This window comes from Pocillopora damicornis, chromosome 10 (assembly GCF_964200805.1).
Source record: "Pocillopora damicornis chromosome 10, jaPocDami1.2, whole genome shotgun sequence".
Lineage (NCBI taxonomy): Eukaryota > Metazoa > Cnidaria > Anthozoa > Scleractinia > Pocilloporidae > Pocillopora > Pocillopora damicornis.
Genome location: NC_142679.1, coordinates 1,429,618 through 1,449,660, shown reverse-complemented (window position 1 = coordinate 1,449,660; position 20,043 = coordinate 1,429,618). Strand labels below are relative to the sequence as shown.

General features: G+C 38.1%; 3 protein-coding genes across 4 annotated transcripts; all 3 read right to left on the bottom strand.

Moving 5' to 3' along the window:
• Nucleotides 1-14: 14 nt before the first annotated feature.
• LOC113667723 (neuropeptide FF receptor 2) lies at nucleotides 15-3,649 on the bottom strand. Its single transcript, XM_027183582.2, has 2 exons — nucleotides 3,512-3,649; nucleotides 15-2,001 (listed from the first exon to the last, which is right to left on the bottom strand). Exon 2 carries the CDS (start codon nucleotides 1,960-1,962, stop codon nucleotides 1,027-1,029), a length of 936 nt encoding a protein of 311 aa, XP_027039383.2. The 5' UTR covers nucleotides 1,963-2,001; nucleotides 3,512-3,649; the 3' UTR covers nucleotides 15-1,026.
• Nucleotides 3,650-4,471: 822 nt separating this feature from the next.
• On the bottom strand, nucleotides 4,472-7,841 carry LOC113667719 (QRFP-like peptide receptor). Of its 2 annotated transcripts, none has more exons than XM_027183573.2 (2): nucleotides 7,754-7,841; nucleotides 4,472-6,406 (listed from the first exon to the last, which is right to left on the bottom strand). In XM_027183573.2, the coding sequence occupies exon 2, from the start codon at nucleotides 6,395-6,397 to the stop codon at nucleotides 5,501-5,503; it is 897 nt and encodes a 298-aa protein (XP_027039374.2). In that variant the 5' UTR covers nucleotides 6,398-6,406; nucleotides 7,754-7,841; the 3' UTR covers nucleotides 4,472-5,500. The 2 variants fall into 2 exon arrangements, with proteins under 2 accessions (XP_027039374.2, XP_027039375.2); XM_027183574.2 differs by lacking the exon at nucleotides 7,754-7,841 and adding an exon at nucleotides 7,473-7,603.
• Nucleotides 7,842-14,559: 6,718 nt separating this feature from the next.
• Nucleotides 14,560-16,060, bottom strand: LOC113667663 (beta-1 adrenergic receptor). The gene is made up of 2 exons (XM_027183521.2): nucleotides 15,901-16,060; nucleotides 14,560-15,823 (listed from the first exon to the last, which is right to left on the bottom strand). Exons 1-2 carry the CDS (start codon nucleotides 15,920-15,922, stop codon nucleotides 14,823-14,825), a joined length of 1,023 nt encoding a protein of 340 aa, XP_027039322.2. The 5' UTR covers nucleotides 15,923-16,060; the 3' UTR covers nucleotides 14,560-14,822.
• Between the last annotated feature and the right edge of the window lie 3,983 nt (nucleotides 16,061-20,043).

Genomic DNA, 20,043 nt, shown 5'->3' with positions numbered 1-20,043 from the left:
CATCACTGCCACTCTTTCTTTGTTTTTCTTTAAAGAAAAGACCCTCTTTTAATGAGAAATTAGCCATAATCTATAAGAGTAACTAAGGACATAACTCAGGCTTAAATTCTGTTAAGAACGTTCTTATTTTTTACATAGTTTTCTTGACGAGAAGTATGAATAAACGTTATATAAATAAAAACTGTAGTATTACAGGAAGATTGACCCAGATCCTTAAGGATATCCTTTTTTAAACTTCACAACATACTGCGTATCGGAGGAAATCTCATTTTTTAGTTGAACTGAATGTATACTTGATAACACTATCAAATACTGACTTTATTGAAGAGAAATCATTCCCTTGTATCTCATTCACCTTATTATGTTATGTTTGAACGTCTTACCAAACTATTATACCAAACTATTATTTTGTGTTTCTCTTAGCGTTACAGGAATTTTTTTTCAGAAAAATTATGTGACTTAATAACAATAAATTACAGAAATGAGACAACTTTTAGTGGATTCTTTGATCTGGTAAACTAATATTAATGCGAGGGCATTCAGATTCACTATCCTTACACGTTAGTATATAATAATTAACATTTTAGCTATTCATACTCCATCTACTCTAGTCTTCATGCTCTATCACACTCATTGTCCTTGATTTTTTTTAAGTGCAGCTATAGGTTCTAACTTCAAGGGCGTAGCTGGGGGGATCCTGTGGTTCCCTTTAACCCCCCCCCCCCCTTTGTGAGCCTTTCTAAGCAATAACCAACAATATTCAGGTGACGAAATCTAATGAGTAACCTCTGTTTGACACAGTGTGACCCCCCTCTCCCCCTTTGAAAAATCCTGGCTACGCTCTTGAACGACCCTTTTGCTCCTCGGTGTAGCATGATTTTATAAAGTATTGCTGTTGTTGTAGCTGTTACTCTACTTCAACAAGTTTTAAGATATAGCAAACACGTTCTTCTTAACAACTCCACCTACTAAGGAGAAATTGTTAATGTAGATTCGGTTGGAACTGGGTTCAAACCAGCTAGCTGTCTAATAAGTTAATAATCTTATATCAGGAGAGTTTGTTGCTTTGCCTGTTAAGCGAGAATCAAGCAGCTTGCTTTTGCAACATGGCATAAACGAGACGAGGTTCTTCCTGAACTGCTGACTATGTAGGGTGTACACAAGCGGATTGAGACAAGAATTCAGAAGTGCACTTGCTTGGGACACATAGTATACTGTGGTATAACCGCCACGAATCAAGGGGCCAAGCAGGCAAAGCACTGCAGGAGGCGTCCAGCACATGATAAAGATGGCCGACACTGAAATAAGCATCTTAGTTACCTTTCGTGACTCTGTGGTGGCTTTCTGAGAGGAGCATGGAACGAGGGTGCGGTTGCGTAGACACCAAATAATTCGTGCGTAAAGATATCCCAAGATACACATCGGGAGGAGGGAGTTGCTGGTTGACCAAGTAATTTTGTATGCACGAGCTGTTGTGTTGTCTGGAAAGTGTTCCTTGCACTGCTGATTTTGTGAATCGTAGCTTGTTACAACAATGGAGGGCATTAGCAACAGAATTGCAGAAACCCATGCAACTGGCACCCACCACGATGATCGACCACTTCGCTTCTTTTTCAACGGGTGTAAGGTGGCACTATACCGTTCCGTTGCTATAACAACCAACAGAAAGCTCGAAGTGGTAGCCGCTATCCAACCCAAGGACCCACTGGAAAAAAACTTGCACAGTACATTTCCAATAACTCCGCCCGGTAGTTCAATGAAGTGGCTCAGGATGCATGGATGAATGAATAATACCGCGACCAGTAAATCAGCAACCGCCAGATGGAAAAGAAGCCAGTTGATCGAGGTTTTCATTACTTTCCTTTTCAAAATTACCAAGCAAAAAGAGTTCCCTGCTATGTTAAAAATTATCATGATGGACAGGAAAACTGCGTAAACTAGAGAAGCGATCCCTGTTATCATTATGAAAGCGAAACTCTTCTTTGGAGAGCCGATGCGTATCTGTCAATTTAAATTGAAGAACAAAACTATTATTAATTTTTGCTAAAGCAGACGATCCTGTGATGATAAATGTATTTGCCCGTTTCATTCACGTCCTGTCAAAAATGACATTTCAGATAATTTCAGACGGAAATACCAGATTATTAGAGTAGTTGTGCAAAAAAAAAGCAGAACACAAAAATAACAAAGAAAAGGAAATGACAAAGAGGTTTACAGAAGCTATTGAATCGTCTGTAAAAAATAAGTTTGCTGTAAATATGATATTTTCTAAAAATTATTCGTTTTTTGTCGAATCCATTTCAGGATAAGAATGTCAACAAAGCGGAATTGAACAGTGCTAAATTTTTCAGCAAACGTTCATCTTGATGTATCTATCTACTAAGGATCAACTTACGTGTCTGTGGTAAGGACAGAAATGGCTTATTCAACATCAAAGGTTTCTGTCAATGATAGCTTATCCATAATATTAGCTTAAGAAAAGCCCTAATGTTTCCATATCGTTACATGATGGTTTCTGTTGTCCAAGTTTTAACGCCCATATTTTAGAAGCAGTCAAACTTTGAGTCTGCAATTAAGGGAGCCCTTGGTAAGCTTAATTACACTGAACAATTTTTAGCTTCTTTTGTTTAACCGATGAGATTTGATCAAGCACGATGGCGAAAAAAGGAAAAGAATGAGTTTGACATTGGGAGAGAGATAACTGGGAAAACACCTCCGGAAAATAAAAAGCACCCTTAAAAATTATAACGAAATCGTTTTTCCCAATTGTTGATAAATGTGTTTGATCTTGGAAGCGAAAATCGGACTAGTTTCCGAACCATTTACACAAGTCTACCAAATCCATCGTAAATTGTAAAACGCTCTGATTTGAAGAAAGAGAAGTCAGAGCAAAAAAGGAACAAGCTTGCGGCTTTAAATGAAAATTTCCACAAGACATTAATCTTTCTTCCTGAGATCATACTTTTTTAAAAAAAAGACAGCTTCGTTGGGGAGAACGGTTGTAAATAAGGGGAAAAAAAACAGAATCATGATGTGAACTATGATATCTGCTCTCCAACATTGCGTCTCTTTTACCTTAATTTGAAGTTTGTTTGGGTAAAAAAATTCCCATGACAAACATAGATCGCTAAAACAGTGCCCAGATGAAAGGGTTTTTTTTTAATCTCCCTGTACAATTGAAATGAACACATTACTCCGGATCTTGTAAATTACACAGCCAACCTTTAAATTTCTCAGTACCGAGGGTGGGATTTTGAGAGTTCCCAATTGCAATTTTTCTGATTTCGTCAAATTTGAAATTTATTCGAAAAATAAAAAAAGATTTTTTGGCTTCAGTTTGAATAATCAGTGAGTGAAGTCGTTCGTTGGATATGAATTACTAAATGTTTCAGCTTCGATCGGATATAGCTAAGATGTGACAACAAAAAATACTAGCTGCCGCAGGCAAATATGTGCTGGTTATGTTTCAGATAAAGTACAGTGGTCATACCGTCAATAGCTTTGAACTTACCTTCAGGCTTTGACAATTCTAAGGAACAAAGAAGCGCTCCATTTTAGTTTTTGCTGATTGATGCAAAGTTTGCTTTCCGGCGTAATTTTATAACTCTGCCGCCAAAGTTATTTTGGCTGATATCGGTTTGATGTCTTCTTCCATACACAGAGATAAGTGATAACGCAAAATAGCTTTCGTGATGGATCAATCACTTCTCTAAATAAAACATGAACAATTGATAAGTAATAGCAAGGGAGAGTTAATACTTTGAGCGTGTACTTGAGTGGGATTGACATTAAGGCCGTCTGAATTACAGCTAAGAAAATCATGTCGCAGTTGAGTAAACGCAACAGTAATTATTTCAATAATTGTACACGTGGGTTTGATCTAAGTTTGTAGAGTCTCTGTAATGAAGAAAATCATTCGTAGAAAATATCAGCGACAAACATTAAGTTGAAACATTGTTTATACTGGACTAACTCGATTAATATTCTAGTCACGGAAACCCAAGAGCTTTGTAGTAGCTCTCTGTTGTCCACCGAAAATTAGTCAGACATACTCAATCAACTAAAGTAAAACTGATTTGGGAAAGTGAAGAAAGGGAGCAGAATTTCTCTTAGTTACTACCCTTGAATAAAAGAAACCTAGTGATAGTTGTTTCAAAAGAGATGAAAAACACAGAAAGAAGAGAAATGGTCAAGGATATCGAAGACTTACGCGAATTACATTCGGTAATCTAAACCAGAAATAATTTTTCAAGTCGGTCAAAGGATACCCTCCCCCTCCCTTCCTGCTCTTAATATTTTTGGCCCCCTTTCGCTCTGTATATTCATGTGACTACCGTTCAGTGGAGGTATCTCCGCAGGCTAACAGATTCTCTTCGATCAAATGTTCTTTCTGAAAATGGGTGAGGTCATTTTCCAAAATATTCTTCGATCAAAAGAGGTAGTTTACAAAGATCGACAGGAACGCCACAAGTACAAGCACAAACATATGTCTAACCACTTGGAAAATTACCATATTGTGTACAAAGTTAAATGCAGTTACATAGTACATGATTATAAAAAAAAGATAAACAGAGGTCTAATTTTTAAAGGAGAAATTTTGAATCTTATCATCGCTAATATAAATTCAATACATTGCAACATCATCTCTTCAACAACGTAAGACTAGATGCTGCATGGGTTAAGAAGACTAGCCTGTCTGTTTTAGTACATCAATGGAGACACAGACATCATTTTTCAGAGAAAATATACTTTGACGTACTTGTCATAATACGGCCACTGCCGTGGGACGTATTTAACTACGATATATATGTAGCTTCATTGTCAACATGCCATTTTTAACATCTGCTGCTTTTTGCCCCCAACAAAAGCGAAATTTGAGGGATTAATCGAATGCAGAAAGAAATCACAAGTCAACTATCACGCATAGAAATCAAAACATATCTATTGGTCGTTCAAAACAAGATAGGCACGTGTTTTTGTTTTGTTTTGTTTTACAATCACTTAACATGAGACCACTTATTTCACTCACAACCTATCACGGAATGAAGAGCGCGTAACGTAGCCAATCAGATTGCAGCACTTGTGATGGAACCCTTAAGGATTTTTATCAATAGCTGATCGCTAATGAATAAGAGGGGGGGAAGTTTCTAATGAAACTGTGGTGCTGCCTCGGTGGGGGAGTATAGCAAGGTAGGTTGGTATTGTCGACTGAATTGATAAAGTTAATTGGCCACCGTTAGGAGAAACCAATTTAGGTTATCAACTCATTTGATAATACCGAATTACCTTGATAGCTAGTGAGCCAGCCAGGGCGCAGTATTTGCCTTAGAATGCTAGTAGAATTTTAAACAAAAGTACGTAGTGAATTTAAATAATACGGAATCTCAGTTCCGCTGAAAAGATGTGTTACCACTGGAAATGAAGTAAACTGCGCCATATCAAGACCTTTTAGCTACATAATTCATTTTTAATCAGTCCCAAGATTTCATGTCCTCGGTGATCAGTGCGAAAGTGAAATTTTCTTTCTGTTATAGCAGGGCATCAGTGAGGCGAGATTCTTCCTAAACTGTTGACTGTGCAGGGTATATACAAAAGGGTTGATGCAGGAGTTAAGGAGAGCGCTTACATTAGACACAAAGTAAACTGTTGTATACGCATCAGGAACAAATTTAACCAAGAGACAAAGTGCTGCAGGAGGCGTCCAGCACAAGGTGAAGATAAGGGACACTGAGAGGAGCATTTTGGTTACCCTTTTTCGGGACTGTTGTATGGCCCCGATGGATGAATCCAGCAGAAGTTCACGATGACGCAGGCGCAAAGCGATCCTTATGTATAGGTATCCCATCATGCAAATTGGCAGCACACAATTTACGGTTGACCAGAAGATCTTGTTCGCTCGAGCCAGGGTGTAACTGGGGTACCTCTGCACACACCCTTGACGTTCTTCATCGTAGGCTGACACAATGATGCTAGGTAACAACAACAGAGCAGCAAGAACCCACACTACTGGCACCATCCTTGTTAACCGTCGACTCTGAAGCGTTTTGAGTGGATGTAAGGTAGCTCTGTAACGATCGAATGCTATCACCACAAGCAGGAAACTCGAGGCTGCTGCCGCCACCCAACCTAAGTTACCGCTGAAAACAAATTTGCAAAGCAGGTCCCCTAAGAAGCCGTTCGGCAGCTGAACGAAGTGACTGACAACACAGGGAGGAATGAAGAAGACAGCGACCAGCAAATCAGCTATGGCCAAATGGAAGAGAAGCCAGTTGATGATGGTTTTCGTTGCTTTATTCTTCAATACCAGAAGGCAGACCAGAGTATTACCTGCTACGTTCAATAGTATCATGGCCACCAGAAAGTGAACATAAACTAGAGATGGAGTCGACAATCCCATTCTTTGGGTCTAAATTGAAATTAAATGAGATTGATTTAATTATACAGAAGAAACAAGCGGAAGATTTAACGCGTAGGGAAATTTTTATCAATTAACAGAAAAGAAAACATCTGAAATAAACACAATTTCAATAATACACCAGTACGTGAAACGTTTTTTCGTATACTAAGCTCATATTAACTTATTGCGACAAATAATGAATATATCTATTGCACCCTGGTTCAGATACATCGTCTGTTCATCACGTGAACAATCTCGTTCCCAAGAGTCACGTTCCCCAAATCCTCACCGCAAGGAATATAGAGAGAACGCGACCACGAGCGATGAGATAGTCACGTTATCTTTCATTCATGATTATGAAACTGAATCACAAACTATATTGATATGCAGACATGAGTCTCTATTTGTTTACCGCCCCTATAGACCACCATCTTCCGTCCACGAGTTCTTGAATACATTCATTACTCTGGCGAGGGCTGAAGTGGTGGCGATAAATTGCAAATGCTAAGGGTCGATGTCTGTTACCAAGAAAACGTTCCTTGCAAATTTTATGTCATTAAAAGGCGGATTTTAAAAATAACTTTTAAATACGACAAAACAATTTCAAATTAATTTCTCTGAGATTTTCTAGATCTCTAGTTTTAGTTTTCAGTAAATTTAGTTAGTTGAATCAATAATCTTTCTTACCATTACTTTAAAGGATCTAGTTTCGCTTGACTACAAAGTTTCATCGTAAATGAACTACAATTACGAGTCATTTAGACATTTAGGCAGTTGATACACCCTTGAGGCTGAATAAAATTCTAAAAGATGTTTTATCGTTCAGTTCAACGAGTAAACGGTCTTGGAAATCAGCCAACTTAACACAACCGTCAACAATCGCAATTTTTGTTTCAAATTTCCAGAACTTTCTTTCAACTTGAACATTCTACAAGGAACAAGAGTATTTCATCGAAATAACAGATTATCTAACAGTCCTTTCATGCGTGTATGGATACTGCAAAGGAAAAAGTTTTTTAAGTTGAAATTTATAGTATAAATCGCGCAAAGTGAGATGCTTTGGCAAGAAATTTACCTCTGTTGAAGTGCAAGTGAAGTACAAAGTTCTCCCAAGAGATTAGGCAGCTCTTATGTAACATTTGTCACTTATGTAACACTTGTGCAGCACAAGTTTGGATATTGCCTATATATAGTAACATGTCTTCCTCGACAATTAAAAGTCTAAATTATTGGTTCTCCTTTGTTAATATGCCATCAACCCACGCAGACTGATTAAACGAGAATGTACTAGAGAAGGGAATCTTATTGTGGTACAATCCTCTAAGATCTTTTGGCACAAACAAGTCAAATACTCACAAAAAGGTTTCTCTCTGCTTTGAATTACTCTGCTTTGTAAGTGTCTATCACCAGTTTCAATCTTTGGTTGTTGTGTCTGTAACAAAAGGCCAACGAAAAATTTGAGGCAGGTGTTCCTGTATATTAAAATTCACCTCACGCACATGATTGGTGAACTGAATGAAACACGAGCTTCCATCATTTCTCTATTTGTAAATGAAAAAGAGATAAAAAAATCCACAAACTCATTTAATGATTTTCAATATCCGCAGCAGTATCAATCACGTCGAAGTTTTAATTTCAATCTCATCCAAACTAGAGATTGTAATTCGTCAGATATGTTTACAAACAAACCGGTCAAACTCTGGAAACCAGCCCGGCATGATGATTTTGTTATTAGCTGGGTACCTATATTCTGCTCGTATTTTGGAATATAGTTGACATTCTGGCATTATTTTTATTAATAAAAGATGAAGAACATAGCTAAAGTTGGTTAGCTTTTATTTTTTATCAACTTGGTCAGCTTATAGTTAAATTTTGAAACTGAGAAGGAAAGTTAAGACAAACATGACTCATGAGAACAAAAAGGGAACTTTGTTGTTATAAAATGCAAATTCAATATCTCTTAACAATTATGTGCATTTTAAGGATGAGTCAGCGAATAAAATGTGAACATCAGAGGGTTGCCAAAGGAGAGGGAATTCACTTTATGGTCATGAAAAACGTATATCATATACTTCCACTAAAAATCTGGTCAAGCATCAAAGATGCTCTCCAGACTACTGGAGAGGAACCAGAAACTCACTTAAGAGGAAACTTGATTGCTATTGTTTAGCTAATGAAGGAATTGATAGCGCTTATTACATGCAATTTTCTGATCACATTTTGAGGTATAATATTGAATTGTAAGCACGCAGCACGCAGAAAAACAATTAATTTCCTGCCGTCTGCTTTTAAGGCGGTTAAATGGTAAAATGTTTGGCGGCACTCACTGCAGTGAACAGGGGAATATTTTCTTAGGTTGCCGAGGGTTGATTTAAGGTCATTGGAGAATGTAACCGAAGTCACAGTCCTTTTATCGCCTTCACATTCGCCCTTATCATCATTTTTAAACTCAATAATAGTGAGTGACTCCTCTTGTTTAAAGATGTGAGATTTTGAGCCTACAAGGCGTTAATGAAGGAAAATTCAAATCTGAAATCTGAATAGACCGCTTTTGTGTTCTAATGTGGCGATGTTACATAAACCAAACATAAATTAAGTACGGTGTCCAACAGCGCTCATATAATTGCCGCAACAAGTACAGGATTCTCGCCAAGAATCACGGGAATCAACGCGCGCCAGGCACGTGATGAAGATGGCTAACTTAGAAATAAAATTTTTTTTGAACTAGCAGTAAAAAAAAACTGTTTCCATCTTTTTCCCCTTTGCGACTATCAAAGATTATTAAGGTGTGACCAATAAAGAGATAACGTGATAAAAATACATAATTCTACGTGGGTTATCTGCACTTTTTGCAAGAACCCCGATGATAAATTGACCCAAAAGGAGGGGGGGGGGGGGGCAAACCTTCACCGAATTGATCTCTCAAATGGTTGATGGAAAACATGTTTACTATTTGTGATTCGTGAGTGACTCGCTTGATTCGTCCAAATATAAAAAGTTTGGAGATTTCTTTATCAGCATAGAAACGGAACTTCAAAGCTCATCCGGCTTGCAGTTGAGGCTAATTGATTATTCTACTATTTTGGATTGTCCAGACAGTAAGTGATCTCCGTAAAATGAATGGAAAACGAACCCGTTCAAAGGATATCAGCCAAGTCCTGAAAGTTCTCGAAAGATTTTTAAAAAAATGATGTCTGAGGTGGTTATTGGAAAGTTAGAGATCTAATTAATAACATAAAGGCTCAAAATTTAATTTTGAAGCTTCTAGATCGTTTAAAATATTTCACAGATACAAAGTAAATAAAAGGTCGCTGATACATGTTTTCAAGAGGAAACGAGCTGTGCGCGTATCCGTCAGTGCAAACTGAATACGGAAAATGCATATCTAAAAGAGAGAAAAAGGAATTCGTCAGCTAGAAAAACTAGGTGATACGGTTTTTTAACCAAAATACCCGCAAATACTAACAGATATTTCTGTTCCTCTGATGCGGAGTAGTACAACGCTTGTTCGTGCCTTGAGGGAAAGATTGTTACTTATACCAAGAACAGGGAGCAATCCATTCTTTACACTCACCATTAGAAAAATTAATAATACATAACCAGCTAATGCATTTCTTTTCAGTTCAAATCAAGATTTTGTTAAGACTAAAAATAACGTCAAAACAAAATCAATTTATTGGAGTGGGTGGTATAGTTTGCATTGACAAACCACCTTAGAGCAATAAGGATTTGAACCGGATACGCAATCAGATTGTCAAAACATCTGGGTCCAGTTGTTCAAAGGAGGGGGGGGGGGAGGAGAAGGGGTATCCAACGGATAAATCTCTATCCAGTGGATAAGTGTAAACGAAACCTACTGTTCACTATTCACCGGATTCAGATTTATTGGTCATTTAAAGAAAAAACAGCGTATAGAAACATATTCAGAAACAGTTCCTCAAAACACTTCACTACTTACTAAACAGGTCCAGCTTTAAAATCTTATCCGGGTTCGCGACAGAAAAACTGTCACTTCAACATCTACAACAGGTGTATTGAACACGAATCATGTAACTCTGTAAAGATATCCTCTTTAGTTTTAGGTTATGATGCTCAATGAATTGTCCCCATGAGACAAGGATGTTTGTTTCTCTAACACACAATTCAGTGACGTATCAGCAAATCAACAATCATTTCTTTCCTCGATGTTTCGTGATCGTAGTTAAAGGTTCTCAGCAAGTTTTCTTTTTCCACTGACGAGCACTTTAACCTTTGTCCTTTCTTAATCTCAGCAGCCAGTCTCCAACGCAAACATTCTTTCATCTGTCAATCAATCCCTTTTCACGTGCCGGAGATGAGACTAAAGAATCTGCTATGTTCTGAAACTTCACGTTTTAATTTATAAAATCAACTTGATCTCTCTCTCTCTCTCTCTCACCGTTCTCTGTCTCACGCTCTGGTCTTTCTCATTTTAAATATCTAATATGATCCTATCGTTCAATAATCTGTCACTTATCGCAAAAAAATCAACCGGAAATCAATTAACGCTGAATAATCTCTCACATACGAGAAGCACAAACTGAAAACTCGAAAGAAGAGGTCAGAAGATAATAATAGCAGCATTAATGTATACAGCAGGATGTGCATTCATGTTACGTTTACAGCCAATATTTGGTCAAAGAACGCGGCTCATCTATGTTATCTGAATTAGTATTTTTGTTATTCTGTAAAATGAACGCTGTGACATTACACTGTCAGTTTTCAATCTCTAATGTTGTTTTACCATCTAGTGTCCCCCATAGCAGTCTTTTCCGTTTCCTTGCAGCTAAGCGGGCGACACGCAAAAAAATACGGCGCATACGGTACGGGAGAACAACAATTAGGAGCGCACACTTCTTCCGTTTGGAAAAAGAAAACTGACAAAGCTTACTACCTGGATGTAACCTTAACATGCCGGATAAAAAAGGCCATGTGATAATGGATGGTCACACGCGGCGTGATAATTAAAAACAGAAACAGACGATTTCTTCGAATCATAACAAACTTGCTTTGTTATTAAACTTTTAAAATGAAATCATTCTAAGCAAATAAACGACAGAGGTTACTCTGTGTTCTGGTTTCAGTGTTTTGATCACTTGATAAAAAAGAGTCGTATTCGTTTATACACTAAAACCGAAACCATAGCATCTGCGGAGGAATCGGTGTTTTCAGTTCGATTTTAGTCCATACTTTCCCCAAAACAGAATAAAAAGAGAATCGGTTCTAACTTGTGGAATTTTTCTACGATCTTTCAAAACTAACTAGTATCTTCAGAGTCGCCAGCTAGTCTGAGAAATGAACCTGAACAGTGCGTCAGCAGCCGCGCTCTCTCATCCCTGATCCACCGGCACTCCACCACTAACCAATTCCGTAGTCCTTAAGCTGTATAACAACAGTAGAATTCTCCGTTTGTGAAAGACTCACATCAGTCTTGGACTTCATGCAGATATTGATGTGTCTCAGTTCCCCTAGACTACCGCGCGCTTCTTTGTTTCGCCAAAAGTAAATCATAGGATCCAGAACTGCGTTCATGAATGCTGCGGCCTCAGCAAATGGGAAGATACCATGGATTAAAAGAACGCTAGGCACAAGTGACAACATCTGCACAATGTTCAAACAGATGCATGGAAAAAAGCTCATAATTTGTACCCCTATTATAACACCCACAGTTTTGGACGACTTGCGGACCTGGGTTTCGGCCGGAGACCCATGAACGGGAGGGCCGACTTGTGCGGTATTACCCCGAATTTCCCTAAATATCTTGAGGTAAATAACCACAGTTAATAAGATGCTTGGCAGGAAAAGACATGTCATCACGACAGTTCTAACTGAATGAGGGATGCTCGGCATAAAATTGAGAATTATAACTAATGCCCCGCAGATGACCCAAGTGGTTACAATGGCACAGAATATACGGGTTTTAGTCACCGATTCTTTGTACCAAAACGGATGAAAAACAGCGAAGTAGCGTTCAATGCTTATAAACAACAAGGTGAAGAAAGACAATCCGTGGCACAGTCAGGTAAACAAGTTGTAAATAAAGAAGAGAGAACACGAGTAGTCGCCAGTGGTAAACTTGTTTACCAAGTAAACAATGTTGGAAGTTTGTGCCAACAGAATGACGCACAAATCTGCAGCGATGAGACACAGTACAGATGTGTTGTATACTGTTCGTAATTGTGGCTTCCTTAAAACTGTGATGAACACAAAGCAATTGGCAACACATCCCGTTGGCCACATTAAACAGTTTATAATGATCGCGAATAGCGTCGCCCTCTGAATTGCGTCTGTTGCCTGGTACGGGACCGTTATCGAGTCTCCTATCTGTGGGCAGAACTTTTCACTGGCATTCTCCATACTAGAGTTACGTGACGAATTTTGGTACAACATTTTACGTTTTATGATCATTCATTTGTTTGCTTATGGTAAGAACGAATCCAATAGCAGTCAATATTCAGAGAAGACAAAAGGTAGTAATTACATAGGTGTTAGCCGACTGTATATAGCCTCTGATTGACAAACAGGATTTTAATTTTAGGAATATAAAATGTTTAATTTGACAAGCTCGTAAATCACTGGCAACAATCTGCACTGCTTAAATTTTGAGTTCGTCGAGAAACAAGTTTTGCGACGGTGGCATTTTAGTGACCAATTTTAGCGCAACGGTTATAATTATCAGCAATAATTCAGCTTTTTGTTTGGATTTAATCTCCTTAGTTTTTCTAATATGTCAGCACATCGATACATTGGCCTAAATTTCATCACCACCAGCTTGGAAATAATTGGACATCTTAAAACCGATAAAAAACTTTACATATTTAACCAGAGGGAATGAAAAGCCGATACCTTCGCAACCCCCTTTTTGAAAAGTCTTTGTTGTCTTTTTTAAGTAAGTGCAATTAGACGGCCTTCTGTTTGCCACGGGTTTTCGAGGACAAAACATGTCAACAAAAAACGATATTTACATAAATGGAAACTCATTAGAGTAATAGCTTTGAGAAAAGAGATTTGCCGCGGTGATAAAAAATTCAATAAATCATTCTGAGAAGGTTTTTTAAAAGAAACTTTTTCATGTAATATATTAAACTTTGTTCCACAAATATATTTTTTTAAGGTTCTACAAAAGCAATATCTTAAAAAATCTATTGTCGTAAAGATTATTGTCAACGATGATCAAGCCCCGGTTGATTGAAGGGTGGATAACCCTGCGGGGGATAAATCTCCACCCGGTGGGCAAAGCAATTCGTTTTGTTAACACTTATCTGTTGAATAGCCGGCCATATCCGCTCTTCGAACAACAGCTAGGGTTCAGGCGGTAATCTAGTGAAGGAGTTGCGATGTACTCCATAGAAATCATCAACTTAAAGCCCATCTGCCATTATAAGTTTCTAAGGGAAGCCTAGTCATACAATAGTGTTTGGAGTGTAAGGAATGCTTTGTTCTTAGACCTGCACAGCAAGAGAAGCTCATCCGGCGCGTTGAGAGCTTTGCCGTTCATTGCAACGAATATACCATAGCTTCTTCCAGTAGCAGAGGAGTGAAAAACCGAGGGAAGTTTGGTGTCATAGACTCGAACGAAACCTCCCCCACTTCCCCGGAGTTCTGCCGCTATTTTTGCACTGTTCAAAATTTCGCTTCGTTTTACTGAATGAACGCTTGAAACAGGCTAAATACACCTCGTTTCAAGAAGGTAACATAAGGGTTTACTTCAGTTGTATTCATTGCTCCTTCCTCCGACAGTTTAATCTGTAGTGGTGCAGAATTCCTTCGTAAGATCTAGAAAGTCTAAGAGGCAGGGGCCAACGTGTTCAATAACTGACAGCCTAGAGGAGATTCACCAGAGGGACTAGAGATACTGAGAAACTATGCGATAATGAAGAATTACCGCTTATGAACGAATGAGGCAAAACCCGCTTTCATACCGTGGTGCTCAACAAACGCAGCACACATTCATGATGGCTACATGATCTATTTGTCTAATAATTTTCTTGCTTTAAAAGTGAATCTTTTTCATATCTAAGAAGGAGAAGCTGAAGTAGTAAAGAGTAACTGAGAAACTATATCTTATTTCTGTTAAAATTGCAGATTTTATATTTTTATCTGCAGTCTTCAGTGTACACATTTATGCTTGGATGTTGATAAAATTTAGGCGAATAATTTAATAGTTTATTTCAATCAAAGTCGGGATCGAATATTATTCCTGTTGCTTACAGGTTTCAATATGTTCTCACAAGTGAAATATTAAGAGGAAAAGACGGTCAGCATATTTTCATGGTGATCTGGTGCCTCTAGTTAAGAGACTTCAACACTATTTCAGACGGTCAAATATCATAACCATTGACTAGAGAATTGTTCCTTTGTTCTCTAAATGCCTGTAGAAAAAATACTTCTGCTTAAAGAATAATTATTAATGAGCCTTGAAAAGCTCTTTTAAGCTCTCTTTTACCAAAGCATTTCGCCACACATAAATGACAGGGTTGACAAGGGCTGTTAGAAACAGCGCACTCTCTGCCACCGGATAAACCACGTGTAATATGACGTCTTCTCTTACGTAAGCAAGTTGGTGCACTAAGGAAACACACAGAGTTGGCGCGAAACAAAGAAAAAATGATCCTGTTATGATTATAATTGTTTTGGTTGCTTTAGCCTCAGCGACCCCTAAAGATCTCGGTCTGTTGGGGTAGCTACTCTTTTGGCTGGCTTGACTGTGCGGATGGTCTTTGATTCGAGAAGCCTTGTAGAGTTTAAAATAGACAAATATTGTTTGGAACAGCGTGAATGTAATTAAAATGGAAGATGCAATTGAATAAGCTTTCAAGTTCATTCCAGAAGCTGAAAAACGTAGACTGAAGCTGAACGCAGACCAAAACAACCAACCGCTGAAAATTACAAGCATTACGCGGAACTGCGTGACGGCGGCGTGATAAATGAACGGCCGAAACACGGCAAAGTATCTCTCTAAAGTTATGAGCCCAAGAGTAATGAACGATAAACCAACACACCAAAACTCGAACACGGTCTTTATAAAGTAAGGAGCACACAGGTAAGTACTGTTTATAAACTTTCCGATCTGATACGCAATGAAGGCAGGCTGAATAAACATGGCAATTAGAAGATCCATAACTGCCAGACAAAGAACAGAAGTATTAAAAGTTGTTCGTAAACTGCGTTTTTTTAAAATCACCATGAAGACCAGAAGATTCTCTCCAATCGCCACAGGACATGAAATTCCGTTTACAATACATGTTAGTATGGTTACAGTCTGAGCCGTAGCACTTGGAGTGTAAGGAGTGCTTGTAACCTTTATCAGTAGACTTGGACACAGAGGGAAACTTGTCGCGTTGAGAGCTGTGTTGTTCATCGAATCAAGAAAATTTGTGTCGACTCTTATATTGCTTACTGGTTGTCCTGAGAGATCAAAAGAACCCCAAATTCAAACTCAATTCTCCCTTTAAGAGGACGCTTAAGTGTTGTGTTGAATGTACCTTGAAATCTGAAAATATCCATTGAAAAGCTCCATTGAAGTCATAAAAAGTTTAGACCGAGATTAGAACTGAGAGAGCAGTCACGTTTAACCAACTTATTTTTAACCATCGCAGTCAGTACTCGCCCACTTACAGCTGGCATGAGCGCTCAAACGCATAATTTAAGTTCATGCATGACTTGACAGAGTCAAAGTTTACTCAAGAATTGACTTCACAGTTTCCTTTCTGTCGACAGTCTGTCAGGGTAAGGCGATATCCTTTTATGTTCAACATGGAAAAGAATTGTAATCTTTATTATTTGATAACTTAAGTAAATCGCGTAATCTGACAGTTTCAATTTACAAAATTTGCATTTCCAACACATTTGTGAGGATCTACGCATCACGGAGGCTTAATATCAGAGGAAGTTATACGAACAAACTATAAAGGATGTTGTTAGCTCTGCGAGTCTCTTGCGTTTGACCTTTCAATTGATGTTCCTTTTAAAGATTGAATGTTATCTTAAAAGTTTAATGTCATTATCGTATCAGTGTAGAAGATAAAGCCTTAAGAGCGAAAGGGAAAAAGAAACATGGTAGATGAAGACATCAAGCATTCCCTTTTCGGCGAATTCGTCGCGTGAATTAAAAAAAATCAAGGAAAAAATTGGTTTTTAGCGCGGAACTCTAGGAGTGAGGCACACGAATAATACGTCTCGGGCGCCTCACTCCCGGACTTCCAATTATTTTTAACTCGTAAATTGCGCGCATGCGCAAGAGCGAGTTGTAGATATGATGTGGAGAATGACACTCGCTCGCTCGCTCGATTGGTCGCTTCCTGTAAACTTTTTTTCGATTTTAGGCTTTTGAGTGCATTTGATAGTTTTTGGCGAGCAATAAACAAACGAAATGGCGACCTTTGTTGCTAAGAATAGTGGTGGGGTGAAAAAGAAGCCAGTGATAATCTTAAAAGATGTTTTTTTTCGTTTTAGTTTCAACAAGCGGCGCCAGCGACTGGCAGGCATGCAAGGATTCACACTGAAATAACAGAACAATCTTCGTTTTTCATAAAATTGTAATTTACAATCCTTGAACTTGAAAACAATACGAAGATTCATTGAAAATATCACTTACTGCTAAGCGCTCGGAGTTTACAGATGTTCAAAAGCTTCTTCTGTTATGGCGTGAGATTGAGGACAAAATCGATCGTTACGTTTCGTATCGTGTGTTTTTCCTGTGTCAAAAGATGCCGGCGACTAACGAAATTACAAGTTATCACGAAAATTAAGTAACACCTAAACAAACAATTTTAGCTACCGATTTTCGGTGAATTTTTTTAAGAACAATTTTCTTTTAAGTTTCAAGACGATTTGAAGATTCAAAATAAAAATTACGTACTAAAATGCGAAAGTTATACACCACAAAACTGATAAATGGGCCTGAAATCAAATTTTATCTTGTTCTTGATATACGTTGCCTAGCACGTGACTAAAATCTACCCAGGCGGAGATCCAAAATGACGGTGGCAGTCTTGGCTTAGTTATATCACTCAAAACTCGTTCCCGTTTGTCTCATTTGATAAAGAGGGAATCGTTAATGTTTTCATTAAGATAGTATTGCATTGGTTTTTTAATATTTACAATGATAGACAGTAAATTTCACTTTTCACCCACATTTACTTCCAACCTTTTCTCTTGAACCAGAAACAAAAATGATATACGTTTAAAACACATGACATCATCCACCCTTGTCAAATGTAATAGCATGATCATTTTAATTGTAATGCCTTCTTATCCCAACGTTACTTTGTTTCTTTGCTGCGAACACTGAACGACTGTTCGTACTCTAGATATGACAATCAACCACAAAATTCCCTAAACCAGATAACATTAAACATAATCCAAAAAATCATGTGTTAATTCACGAGTTTGCTCACAGAACACTTTGATTTTTTTAAATTGATGCTTGTTTACTCCAGCGACGGACTTCGCTGAACAGCGGGGACTGCGTAGTCTACAGTAGATGCCACCGTTGCTGTAGCAAATCGTTTTTGCATTGGATGTATTTTTTCAGTCGGCTTCAAAGGAAGAGGAATCCTTGAAATTGCCCATTAGGATCTCTAGAATAATATCTAGTGCATGCAAATTGCGGTGTCTTTGGCTTTCTAGCCGAATTGCATTGTTACCTTTCACAAAGTTGCACAATTTTTTCCAATATCACACTAGTGTACGCATGACTCTCCAGTCACCGCTCATCTACTAAACAACATAATATTGGGAGATCTAAAGTTACAATGTATTTGCGACGTAAATGTGGCATAGATTAATATAGATATATCAGAACACCAAAGGCTAATATGAAGCTGTCATAACTTTTCATAACGGATCAAGATCGATAACACCACGGAACAATGAGATGAATTTATTTCAGAACCTGATGAGGCAACTACTTAAACAGGACTAACTGACAAGGTAATGAGGGGGGCATTTGGGTTTTGCGGTTTTGGCTACTTTTTAGATCAATTTTTCAGTTTTTGTGCCAAAAAACTTCGGTTTTGGTGTTCATATCGCGATTTGCGGATTTTCCGTTTTCTATGATTTGGTTTTCAGTTTTCGTAAAAAACACGAATGGGTTTTTGTATTCGGTATCCGATGTGGTTTTCGATTCTTCCCGTTTGGAACTTCAACAACTTGAATACCAAGACTGTCTCATGGAGTAACAGGGACTTTAAAAGCTATGAACCGGAAACACGAGAGGTGTGAGAGTATAATGAATGTGTTGTCCAGGGCGCATCAATGATGAATGTTCGCCAGACAAAACAGGAAATGCAAAAACCATAGGAAGTACAAGAATCACGAAAAGGTCAAAATTATTAACGTAATTGATGAACTGACAACATAGGAAGTTCGAAACTACAGGAAATTTCACAAGATTGCATCTCCGTTACAAACAACGATCTTACTTATTTTCAAAGCTATCTCAATCTGCACGAGTTTCGTTTAACATGCTTGTCACTGATGTGACCTTGATAACATTAATGAATCTGACTATGGGGCTCACAAATCTTTAAAATACGCGAAGGACCATAAAATGATTTGTCCTAATTCAAGTAACTGTACCTCGCAAACTCCTAGTGCTGCTAGCAGGGGTTTTACTTTCTGGTCGTATGCTGATATCTAGATCTCCCAGAGCACTTTTGTAGAAATTTAATTTTTTCATAATTTCTGTCCCTCTTCAAACTGGAAACGAGCAGCAAATGCCTCAGTAAACCGCGTTCAAACAGCCGAGCTGTCACTATTTTGGTCTATGACGAAAGCTGCATACTAAGTTCATCTCAGGTCCTAGGTAATAAAAGAAGGCAGAATCTGCACATATTTTTTGTCGGAACGGATCATCTCGGTAAGATTCTTGTTGTTTTTTTGTTTGTTGTTTTTCCCTGTTTGGATACCGATTCTCAACCGATTCCAGTTTTTCCTGTGTAGGCGGAGCGTAGGCTGGAAAAGAGGAATGAATGACGGAAGACGACCGGATCTGTTTTTTGTTGATGAGATCAAGATAATAGCAGAAATCCTCGGACAGACGAAAGTTTTATCATTGAATATCTTGATATTCATGTCAGTTATGCTAAAGAAGCTCCTCTGCGCTCTGCGAATCATTAAAAAATTAAAGTTGAATTCACCAACTGTCATTCAGTTTTAATCCTTGCTAACCTTCGATATCGTTGGCCATCCTCGTTTCCTCTCAGGTATATTTTCCGGGTTGGTGTTTCCCAAAAACTGTTCCTTGGTTCAATTCACTCAAGCTGTTGACGCTCAAGCTCCATCAATCTACGTTCAGTGTTTGCGTGCAATCGTTGAACACAGAGCAAACAAGTTACAGTGATATTATTGCTAGAAGAAGTTTAAAAACGGCCACCGCGTGTCTTTGCCAGAGAGGCACGATCCAAACATGGTGGAAATCATGTTATGAGATTGGGCCTCTCTCCAAATTGGCGGCGGGAAATAAATACTTATTTATTGAATAACATATGAAATTACCACTTTTCCTAGTGAAGATCTCTTATTTCGGTAACCATGTTTGAGGAGGGTATATTGTTGCAGTCAATTGCTTTATACTGTGAAGAAACGCCGCTTCCTTTAAAAAATATTTAAGAAACTTTAAAAAA

Bases quoted from the DNA above. Each gene is read 5' to 3' on its own strand.
- LOC113667723 (XM_027183582.2), bottom strand. From the start codon at position 1,962: ATGATAACAGGGATCGCTTCTCTAGTTTACGCAGTTTTCCTGTCCATC.
- LOC113667719 (XM_027183573.2), bottom strand. From the start codon at position 6,397: ATGGGATTGTCGACTCCATCTCTAGTTTATGTTCACTTTCTGGTGGCC.
- LOC113667663 (XM_027183521.2), bottom strand. From the start codon at position 15,922: ATGGATATTTTCAGATTTCAAG. The intron at 15,824-15,900 runs GTACATTCAACA...TTGATCTCTCAG, and splicing joins GGATATTTTCAGATTTCAAG to GACAACCAGTAAGCAATATA.